Source organism: Astyanax mexicanus, chromosome 22, assembly GCF_023375975.1.
Source record: "Astyanax mexicanus isolate ESR-SI-001 chromosome 22, AstMex3_surface, whole genome shotgun sequence".
Classification (NCBI taxonomy): Eukaryota; Metazoa; Chordata; class Actinopteri; order Characiformes; family Acestrorhamphidae; genus Astyanax; species Astyanax mexicanus.
The window spans coordinates 3,755,368-3,767,188 of record NC_064429.1 but is presented as its reverse complement, the minus strand read 5'-3'; the positions used below and the strand labels follow the sequence as shown (position 1 = coordinate 3,767,188).

The following is an 11,821-nucleotide window of genomic DNA, read 5'->3' as shown; positions in this document are numbered from 1 at the left end:
TTTAAAGTGGGATAGCAAATTCATTTATTTATGTAAGGAAAAGTGTTTAGAGTGCATATTTAAACAAGCTAAGTAGATAGCGCTACCCATAATGCTGTAACTTGAGCAGCTTGCGTACCTTAACTTTAACACAGGCCATCTGACCAATAATGAGGCAGCAGCAGGTAAAGGAGAGGAATGATTATTGATATGGAATGGTATGATCCACTTTAGAGGGGCTTGAAATTATATCACAATATTCTTTCAGGCATAGATACTGCATTGCTTTTATAGTATTTAACATCATATGTAAGAAGTATATTTACATTTTTTGACCCCTCCCCCCAAATTATTGTTTTTACAATCATTTGAAGTCTTAATTCGCACCCTGGCCTAAGACATGATGTAAGCATCACACAAAACCTAAACACAATAAAACACACACTAAAATACACTAAGCCGCAACATGACCAAACATCACCTAGAAGATGAGTATTACTAAACTCCATCATCTTCAGCATCGCTCTAAAAGAGTATTGTCCTTCTATGCTCACATATTTTCATTATCACAGTCTGTTTTTAAGCATGCGCAGACCAAAATACTCCGGTTAAAAGTTAAGAGCACTAAGAAATACCATTACTGAGCTTAAATCCTGCTCTCTTTATATTTATATTTCCTAATCTGTGTATAAGCAGACTATGAAGTGCTTATGAATGCACTCCTGAACAAAAGATGGCCTGTTTCAGACATCACACACTAGCTCATGGTTTTGGAACGAGAGAAAGAGGTGGAGACTTCAGTGTTTTTTCCCATGGAGTCACAGAATTGTGTAGCAGCTGCCTTGACCTTATAGGGACTTCAGCCACTACAAACACTTCCGAGCCCAGTCCAGTTTTATATGGTTTAATTTTCATTAGTTTTGTTTGTAAGATTTTGTTCTGTTTTTTTTTTTTTGAGCCACTTAGTTATTGTAATAAGAAAAAAAATATTGAAAAGGGACATGAAACAAAAGAGACATACATAGTTTTAGGACATAAATGAAAAAGACTCATACAGAGGATGGAAATATATAAGCGTGCTCTGGATCTCATCTCCCTTACAACCATCTTAATACCCCTTATAGTATAGTATACAGTCATATGAAAAAGTTTGGGCACCTCTATTAATCTTAATCATTTTTAGTTGTAAATATTTGGGTGTTTGTAACAGACATTTCAGTTTGATATATCTAATAACTGATGGACACAGTACAATTTCAGGATTGAAATGAGGTTTATTGTACTAACAGAAAATGTGCAATATGCATTAAACCAAAATTTGACTGGTGCAAAAGTATGGGCACCCTTATCATTTTATTGATTTGAATACTCCTAACTACTTTTTACTGACTTACTGAAGCACAGAATTGGTTTGGTAACCTCACTGAGCTTTGAACTTCATAGCCAGGTGTATCCAATCATGAGAAAAGCTATTTAAGGCGGCCAATTACAAGTTGTTCTCCTATTTGAATCTCCTCTGAAGAGTGGCATCATGGTCTCATCAAAACAACTCTCAAATGATCTAAAAACAAAGATTGTTGAACATACGTAGTTGTTCAGGGGAAGGATACAAAAAGTTGTCTCAGAGATTTAACCTGTCAGTTTCCACTGTGAGGAACATAGTAAGGAAATGGAAGACCACAGGGACAGTTCTTGTTAAGCCCAGAAGTGGCAGGCCAAGAAAAACATCAGAAAGGCAGAGAAGAAGAATGGTGAGAACAGTTAAGGACAATCCACAGACCACCTCCAAAGAGCTGCAGCATCATCTTACTGCAGATGGTGTCACTGTGCATCGGTCAACAATACAGCGCACTTTGCACAAGGAGAAGCTGTATGGGAGAGTGATGCGAAAGAAGCCATTTCTGCAAGCACGCCACAAACAGAGTCACACGCCACAAACAGAGCACACCCCAGGCAACTAGTATAGTATAGTATTTCATATATGGTGTAATCATTCACTTAATTATTATCTTGCTTATTATTATCATACAAAGACCAAAAATGAGATAATCTCCTATTCTAGAGTTTCCAGAGTTTGTCTTGTTCTTTCTGTGCAAAGAGGAAGTAAAATATGCAAGCATAAATTATGAAAGTTATAAAATAACTACAGTTTGGGTAGAGAAACATGCCTCTTGCCCCGCTTCATACTAAAATACCATCTTTCTAGCTGATAGATTGCGCAAGATAAACACTGGTCAGAGAATCAGCCAAGAGGCCCATGGTCCAGACATCCCAAGTTGCAAAAGTTAATTTCAGGGAGGTTACCTGTTGGAGTCTACAAAAGACAGGCAAGACAATGACCTTAAACATACAGCCAGAGTTGTAGTGAAATGGTTTAGATCAGAGAATATTCATTTGACCCAGTCAACGTTCTGACCTAAGTCCCACTGAGCTTCTGTGGCAAGACATTAAACCTCTCCATCTAACCTGGTTGAGCTGGAGCTATTTTAATAACGATCTATCACAAATTAGCATTTTCTAGAAATTCAGTGATTTATTTTATAAAGTTTTTTTCTTTTGTCCTACATTATAAAGGAATACTAAAGTGATCCAGACTATGAAGGAACACATAAGGAATAATGTAACTTAAAAGTGTTGTACTCCGCACAATGACAATAAAGTCGAACCTGGTCTAAAAAAAAAAACACAGTATGTGCAGCACTTGCCACAACTGAGTTTACCATCGCTCAAAAATTGGTGTATGTGCCACCATTCAACTGAAAACTGAAGTATTTCACAAGTGCAGCATCATTTTCTGCATTCATTGTGAAAGCAGCTCTTAAAAATACTTGTGTGTATGCGTAGCACTTGCTGTTTGTGGGAGGTTTTCTAGAGGGAGTGTCTGCATGTTTTTCCACTGCAAAATTTACACACTAGTCCAGAAACACAGAACCTTCTTGTGTTTCCTTTCTAATTCCGCCTTAGACAGCTTTGACCAATAAGATGAGATGGTTTGTTGTGACAATTTTTTTTTTTTTTCATTTTTGCTATTTTTTTTCTTGTGCCAAACCAATACCAAACCCATCCGGAAAAGAACAGGAGGATGAGGATGCAGTTTCTGCCTGTTCAGATAGGCCAGCTCTAATCACTCTGAGCATCTCTGTGTTTTGATGTGTCACATGACCTCATGATCTGTGGTGTGTTTACAGGAAATGGAAGAACCAAGAGAAGGCTCTCAGACTTTCATGTCTGGAGTAGTAGTTATGCAGTTCAACATAAGTGAATAAAACTTCACCATCTTTTCCATATTTCTGTCTTATCATACATCTGATATTCATGAAATGTACAAGAGGTACCTGCTTCTGATTTGTAGTACAAAAAAAAATAGAGCTCAAAATAAAGAAAATAAAAATAACAGTGGCGTGCAGTGAATATAGTGGGTACCCCTTCTGCAACCACCCGCCCAACTCCCCCGCCCCCGCCCGACCGACCGACACATTGATAAATACTACAATAACTAAATATTCTCTGTCTTCACTGAGTTATATGAACTTTATACACATAAACAGCCCACAAATACAGCTACAAACCACAAAAGTATATAATAGACCCAATTCCAATATCCAAAGAAAGAGTATGCACAATGTCCCTGACAGCCCTACCATCCACGTCCTTTAAGGTCTTCCGTAAACGGCATCTTCCCACTCCTCCAACTGCACCCTTGGCCTCCTCCCTTTTTGTACTGTTGCCACTGTGTGCAAAACTGCACCTGCTACTAAACAGACTATTTCAGGGCTAATGGCCCTGAGACGGCGCAGGCAGTTAAATCTGCACTTTAATGGTCCAATACACGCCTTTGCTCTGGATTGTGCAAGATTAAACCTCCCCACTGCATCTGTCCTAAGGTCTGCATATAGTGTAGGGAGAAAAGGTGTAGAGGGGTAACCCCGATCCTAAAGCCATTTTGCCTCAGTGTTGAAAAAAAGAAATTCTGTGAAAATAATTTATTTCTGGTTCTACCAGCAAAACCATCTATCCAACCATAACCATCGACTCTCTCTCTCTCTCTCTCTCTCTCCCCGACAAAGGTTGCTATAGGAAACTGTTTTTTCTGGTTGATGACCAGCTCTCCTTCATGCACCATGTGGCCTCAGTTGCTCGATCCTGACGTTTTGAGCTTTATAACATCAGAAGAATTCAACCGTTTCTGACGCAACAGGCCACTCAACTCCTGGTACAAGCAGTGGTTCATCTCACGCCTCGACTACTGCAATGCCCTGCTAACTGGCCTCCCGGCCTGCGTAGTAAAACCACTCCAAATGATCCAGAATGCAGCAGCACGTCTGGTCTTCAACCAACCAAAACGGGCACATGTCACCCCGCTGCTCATTGAGCTCCAGGTGATGCTCGTATCAAATTCAAAGCTCTTACAATCTATAAGCTGATGACAGAAAAGCTCCTTCCTACCTGCACTCACTCCTGAAGGCTTACGCTTCCTCCCAGTAAGCCTTCAGGTGGTGGAACAAACTTCCTTCCACTACCAGATCAGGAGAATCTCTCACTATCGAAACTAAGAAACTCCTGAAGACAGAGCTCTTTACACTAACTATTTCTAACCTCATTTCCTTCTTCCCCTCCTTTTCTCCTCTGTCCCATTGTTTTCCTTCAACCTCCTTTACGCCCTGTCTAAATATTTTTTTATCTACTACTATCTACTATCTATCTAAACTTCTATTACTTTTTGTACATCATTATTTTAAGTTGCTTTGGACAAAAGCGTCTGCCAAATGTAATGTAATGTAAATCTAGAACAGAAAGTTAAAAGTTGTTCAAACCTATGGAACAACTAATTTACATGCTTATGACTCTAGAATTAATCTGTTGGGTAAAAAACACTAATACAGTGGTTTGTTCAGATCAGCAATTTCAGTTAAATATATAATATATCAGACAAACAGTGATATTTGAGAAGTGAAATGAAGTTTATAGGATTTAGAGAAAGTGTGCAATAATTCTTTAAACTAAATTAAGCAGGTGCATTAATTTGTGCACCCCTGACGTTTTATTGATTTGAATACTTTTAGCACTAATTATAATAACACAAAATTAGCTTCAGTTTCCGGAAATGGAAGATCACAGGCACAGTTCTAGTTAAGACCTGAAGCGGCAGAACAAGAAAAATCTCAGATAATCAGAGAAGAAGGATGGAGAGAACAGTCATAGTCAACCTACAGACCTCCAGACCAGCTCTAAAGACCTACATCACCATCTTACTGCAGATGGAGTCACTGTGCATCGTTCAGCTATTCAGCTCACTTTACACAAGTGTCTGTATGGGAGAGAAATGCAGAAGAAGCTTTTTCTGAGCCATAAACAGAGTCGCTTGAGGTGCTAAAACTAAAGCACATTTTGACAAGCAGCTTCATTTTGGAATAAGGTTCTGTGGACTAATGTATATTAATACTGTAAAATGATTTTCCGTTTACATATTTTACCACAGAGGGTCCAGATGGAGCCTTTATCCGGATGCCACTGCAGTCTATAGCACCAATAATGTTTGGAATACTGGAGTATTGAATACAATGTAACTTCCAAGTTATTGATCAAACCAAAACTTCTTTTCATTAAAAAAAAAACGTACCAGCAGTTCTGAAAAGCGCTTCTTTTATGGAAAGAAAGCCCGCCTCATTGGCAGTAGAGATCATGTCTGACTACTTAAAATGAATGAAATAAAAGACATATGGCAATATATTTGATTAAAAAATCTATTTTTTAACAATTAAAGCACATAACTCCAGTAACACAAAGACGTTATGTGCTACCTGATAATTATCGTCAAATTAATAAAATAAGATGAGCAAGTATGGACCTTCTCATGCCTTGAGATGCTTATTCTTTGATGACCTGTGACCCAGGGAACAGTTTAGCAGAGCTAACAATTTCTATAATAAAAGTCCTGATAACACCAGTGACCAAAATGTTTGTGAAGAAAATATAAAAAAAAAAAAAAAATACATAGTTTTTTTAATGTAGTATGATGTTAATCATGCTTACAGTAAATCTGAGTCTGTTTTATAACATCTCAAAAGTTAAACCTTTTAAAATATTTTTTTTACACAAAAAATGTTTGCTCAAGTGTTTGCTCAAATTAGTCATGTGATGAGCTATTTTCCATATGTAAAGCGCCTTTAAAATATGATTTAAAAAAGGAAAATCAAAGAAATCATAAGGAAAATGTGGTTTTAATCTTAGATTAACTGTGAAAACGTTTATACTGACTCTTGAAATTGTCCCAAATATTTTAAGCTTTTTTTTTTAACCCTCCAACCTTTGTGACATGGTTTTTTCACTCCAAATGAAGAATGACCCTTTTATTTTTTTCTTTCACTTTGTTAAGAATATTTGCAAGCAATGAGTGCGTCAATTCTGGAACCCATGGACATCACCAAACACTGGGTTTCCGCCTTTAAGCTGCTTTGCCACGTCTTTATTGCAGTTGTCCTTAATTGTTGCCGGTCTGTAGGTCTTTCGGCCTTTAGTTCGGCCTTAAGTAAGTGACTTAATGCTGCTTGATAAGATTTAGAGCTAGTTATTGACTCGACCACTGCAGAATATTCAACTCCTTTATCTTAAAAAACTCCCAGGCTGCTTTCGCGTACATTGTGGGTCCTTGTCCATCTGTACTGTTTAGCGATGTTTAATCAACCTTACTGCATTCAGAATTCATTCTTCTGCTTCTGTTTCATAATCAATAAACACTAGTGACCCAATGCCATTGCACAATCATGCCACCACAATGTTCCCCTGAGGAAGTGATGAGATTTGTGTTGAGCCGTTTCAAGCCTTCTTGAAACGCTGTTCCAGAACTGGTTTGGCTTCTTCAGATGTTTTTTTGGTAAAGTCTATCGGCCCGATCATGAAATTCAGTCGCATCCGACCAGATCGGGCTTAAAATCGGGCTAAAATCGCACAGTGTCCGCCTGGCTTAATCTGACCTTTCTATTAATGATTGGCAGCTTGTGGTGAAGCCTCTGTATTTGCTCTCATGAAGTCTTTTTGTTTTGATATGCTGAGATACTGATACACATCCTGGAGAGTGTTCTTCACTTGGGTGGATGTTGTGAAGGGTTTTTTATTCACCATAGAAAAGATTCTGTGATCATACAACACTGTTGTCTTCATCGTGGAGGTCCAGGCCTTTTTGAATTCCCAAGTTCAGCACTTCCTTTTTCCTAGAATGTACCACAGTGTCAATCTGGCCACTCATCACATTTCATCACTCTATCTTTCTGATGTATTTCTTCTTTTTTTCAGCCTCATGATGTTCTGTTTTATTTCCATTGAGAGCTTCTTTAACCACATGTTGTGGGTTCACACCAACCGCTTCTAAATGCAAATCTCAAACCTGGAATAAACTCCAGATATTTTACCTGATTAATTGATGATGGATTAATGTCACAATAGGTACAAGTGCAGCTCAAAAAATATAATATCATTGAAAAGTTACTTTATTTTAGTAATTTAGTTAAAAATGTGAAACTCATATTAGATAGATGTATTACACACAGAGTGATCTATTTTAAGCCTTTATTTCTTTTATTGTTGATGATTATGGCTTACAGCCAATAAAAACCCAAGAATCAGTGTCTCCAAAAATTTGAATATTATAAAAGACCAATTGGTACCTTTGGCAGTGTGGGCAGTGTGCCAAGTCCTGCTGGAAAATGAATTTCGCATCTCCATAAAAGTTGTCAGCAGAGGTTCAGCATGAAGTGCTGTAAGATTTTGTGGGAAAACAAAACTGCACTGGCTTTAGACTTGATAATAAAACACAGTGGATCAACACCAGCAGATGACTCTCCAAACCATTGATTTCACAGATTTTTGGGTTTCCATTGTCTGTAAGCCATAATTATCAACAATAAATGAAATAAACGCTAAAAATATATCTCTCTGGGTGTAATACATCTATATAATATATGAGTTTTACATTCAAATTTTCAGTGATCTTTTAGTTTTAGCTAGTCAAAGGGAAAAAACAACAACAAGAAGTCGTAATCACACCTCTAATAAGAAGGAGGAATCCAATTTGTGCTAAAAGCCTCTTGTTTTTACTGTGAGTGTAAAATTACATCTGTGTAGTTTATGGAAAGTACCACTAGTAGTCTACTTTAAAGAAATTGTGGAATTTGAGTTTCCCAGGACCTTGCCACCGCTTCCCTTATCTGGCAGCCACACACATTATTACTTACACAGGGATCTCAGGTTTTTTAATTAAACTAAAGATATAAAAACAAAGCCCATACCTCCCACACACAAGCCAAACAAACCATCCCACATTACCACGGTAAGACTGATTATACAAGTAACCTAAAACCCTACAGTACAGAGTTCTGTAGATCTAGAAGCTTTTGCACACTAGACTTTTTTTCTGGATTTGAGGTGGGTGAACAAGGGATTAAAAACAACAAAACCAGTGCAGTAAAGACATATTTTAACTCCTTCGGATTTTTTGTTTTTTGCTTTTTTTAACACTCACTTTAATATCAGACAAAGACCACCTAAAAAATCAAAAAGCAGTTATTAAATGATGATTTTATTTATTTAGAGAAACAAACACTCCAAACCAATCTGACACTATGTGAAAAAGCAGTTGCACACCCGCCTCAGTTAAGATCAGTGTTAATGATACAATAATAAGAAAGAGACTGGGTGAAAATGGTATACATGGGACAGTTTGGAGGCAAAAAACACTGCTGACCAAAATTAACTCATTGCACTAGTTAATACTACATTCTCAAGCTTTATGTTTAATAATGTCTTCATTAATGAAAATTATGTCTACACTTATGTCAATTATTCTTAAATAATTAGTTGAGACATTATTTAATCATTTAGCAATGTTTACTACTGTCGTTAATACTGTTATTTCTGTAAAGTAATTTTTTCCCCCACCCAAAGCTAAGAGCACACAAACAAAATCACACACAAAATAGTAATATATAATAATTTCTTACAGCTGGTTATCACCATAATAGCAAGTTTTACCCAACTATACTCGCAACTATACCTAGAAGCAGGTTTTCTCTTAGTACCCTTTTGTCAAAAATCTAAAGAGTTCATGTGCGGATAAAGCACTCAGACTGCAACGCTAATCAAATAAATAAAATGTAGACTAATATGGGCAATATTCGTTGACCTACAAACACCTTGGTTTTATAGAGTTGTAGAGGTTCCTAATGGTGTCTTCTGATAATCCATCCATGCAGCTCCAATATTCTCAAATATTTCTTGCTAAATTTTAAGTCAAAAATAAAGGGCCTCAATGTACACCCTGTGCAAAAAACACTGTGATGTTCTTTGCTACCTTACACCCATCAACAGTCTATTTTCACACTTGTGTGTGCTCGTGATGTTAAACTAACTTTGGGGTTTAGGAATAAATCTGCACTGGGTGGTCTGGAAGTGAGGTGTGGTCCGGTAAATTTCTAGAAAACACAAGTGCATCACTGACAGAATTAAACCCTGACAACAGTCAGTAGTCACCTGTCCATTTCTCTCTTAACTAAGCAGGTGTACACCCCCATTCTTTACACACTAACATTTTCCATTAACAGTAAACAGAATACAAGATAAAATATCATTGCTGTTTCCGTGAATTACCTGCTGGCATAACTTCACAGCGTAAACACGCAGGTCAGTTTCCTCAAAGCGCTGCACTGTTAAGATACGAAAGCTCCAAAGTCAGAGCGCACCTGCCTCTTAAAGGGAATGGCAAGTGAAACATTGATTGGTTTATTTCACGTTAACGCCCAAAACACAACCATGATTAATTAAGATAATTAGTTTATGGCTTTTACGCTTTTTGAGCTGCACATTGCAAAGTTTTGCGTCCTCATGATACCAAGGCACATTGACGTGCCCTAAAATAGTACCCATATTATATGTGTATCCACACTGAGAAACAGCCCTAACCTGATCCATTAAATAAATCCTGAGACAATATATCATCTATTTAAAAACATTTAGCGTGACATGCCTATGCATGGATAGATTATTGCACCATTAGGAACATCTACAACTCCATGCTGAGACATCTTGCATGTTGTGTGACACATTTATTAAACATTATTCTGTATGTGTAGCTCAATGATTAAGACCCATATCAGTCTACATTCTGAATAGCATTGCAATCTGACATTTCCTTCTGGATGCAACTACTTTCTTGAGTTTTCTTAGTACATGTGTTTCATTCTTGTGTACAGTTATTTATTGTCATGATATGCCTTCTATTGACAGGCAGTGAAAACATCAGACAGTAGTGGAAAGGTTGGTTTCCCCAGAGGTGGAAACAGCCACTCCTCGGATTGTGCTCCGGCCATCCTCCTCAATTGCATTCTCCATCTTTGAAAGAATGGCGAAACATTGCTTCTTAAAGTCTTTCCCCATGAAAGCATAAAGAAAGGGGTTCAGGCAGCTGTTGGAATTAGCCAGAGTGAAGGTTAAGTTAATGGCAGGAGAGAGAATTTTTTTAGATATGCCACCGTTTATCCTTATGAAAGAAAAAGTATGATATGGCAGCCAGCAGATTAAGAAACTGACAATCAGCGCCGTCATGATCTTCAGCGGCTTTTTGGACTTTGCCACCTCGTTTGTCTTCAGCTTTCGCATGATGATGACATAACAGATGACAATGATGAGATATGGGATCGCGAATAAAAAAATGAATCGGCTTGTCACAACCGCAGCGTTCTGTTGCTGATTCAAGTATTTGAAGCCGCACACTTTCGTCTGGTTTTTGAAAGCCGGTTGAATGTCTCGGAAAATGATCATTGGTGTGCTGAGCACTGCTGAGACGATCCAAGCTACCATAATGATCCCAGAGGCCTTTCTGATAGTGCGCTGGTTGTGCGCCCACACTGGAAACATCACAAGCACGCAGCGGTCCACAGTGATGATGACGAGGAGGAAGATGCTGCTGTACCAGTTGAGAGACAACATGAAGGATCTGAATTTGCACATAAAGGACCCAATGATCCAGTCCTTTTTGAGCGCATTGACAACATTAATTGTGAGGAAGCAGCAGTACAGGAAATCTGACACAGCCAGACTCAGGTACCAGGTGCTGATGACCGACTTCTTCACCTTAAATCCTGCGATCCAGATCACCAGAGCATTTCCAGCAACACCCAGGATGATAATGATCACATTTACCACTACAAAGGTAATGCATATCGCATTCCTGCAAGATGGCGGGTTCATTGTCTCTGTTGTCTGGCTCTCATTCTTGTAGACAGGATATTGAACTTTGGTCATCAGTGTTGAAGTCATAATGGCTCCCAGTTCTGTAAAGCAAAGAGAAACATTTGATTTAAAACAAAAAATGCTTTTGTGTGTTCCCACAACCTTCTTTATTAGAACTGCATCATGCATTTTAATCCTACAATAGATTCATTACATTCAATTAATTAGCTACTGTATATCAGAGGTATACATATGCATACATTTTGCGAGAGGGTTTTCCCTATGCTCCACTGCTCAACCTTGATTTTTTCCTACATTATTTTTGACACATCTTAATTACGTTACTAAAAACTTATATTACTTTACTCAAGGGGATAATCGTTACATCCAATATTTTACAGACATCTTTATTATGTTGTTCAAATATAGATGCATTAAATCTGTGCACAAGAAAGAACATTACCATTACACTACACAAATCTATCACAATTACATTACTCAAATATTTACACTACACCATTACATAAAGATCTTGCCACTAAATTACTCAAAGACGTCACCATGACAAAACAAAATGACATCAGAATTACATTAATTACTTAGAAATACCACTATTACA

The 11,821-nt window shown here is 37.7% G+C and overlaps 1 protein-coding gene across 1 annotated transcript; it reads right to left on the bottom strand.

Moving 5' to 3' along the window:
* Window positions 1-8,988: 8,988 nt before the first annotated feature.
* On the bottom strand, window positions 8,989-11,301 carry LOC103045809 (chemerin-like receptor 1). Its single transcript, XM_022686801.2, has one exon. The coding sequence runs from the start codon at window positions 11,287-11,289 to the stop codon at window positions 10,270-10,272; it is 1,020 nt and encodes a 339-aa protein (XP_022542522.2). The 5' UTR covers window positions 11,290-11,301; the 3' UTR covers window positions 8,989-10,269.
* Between the last annotated feature and the right edge of the window lie 520 nt (window positions 11,302-11,821).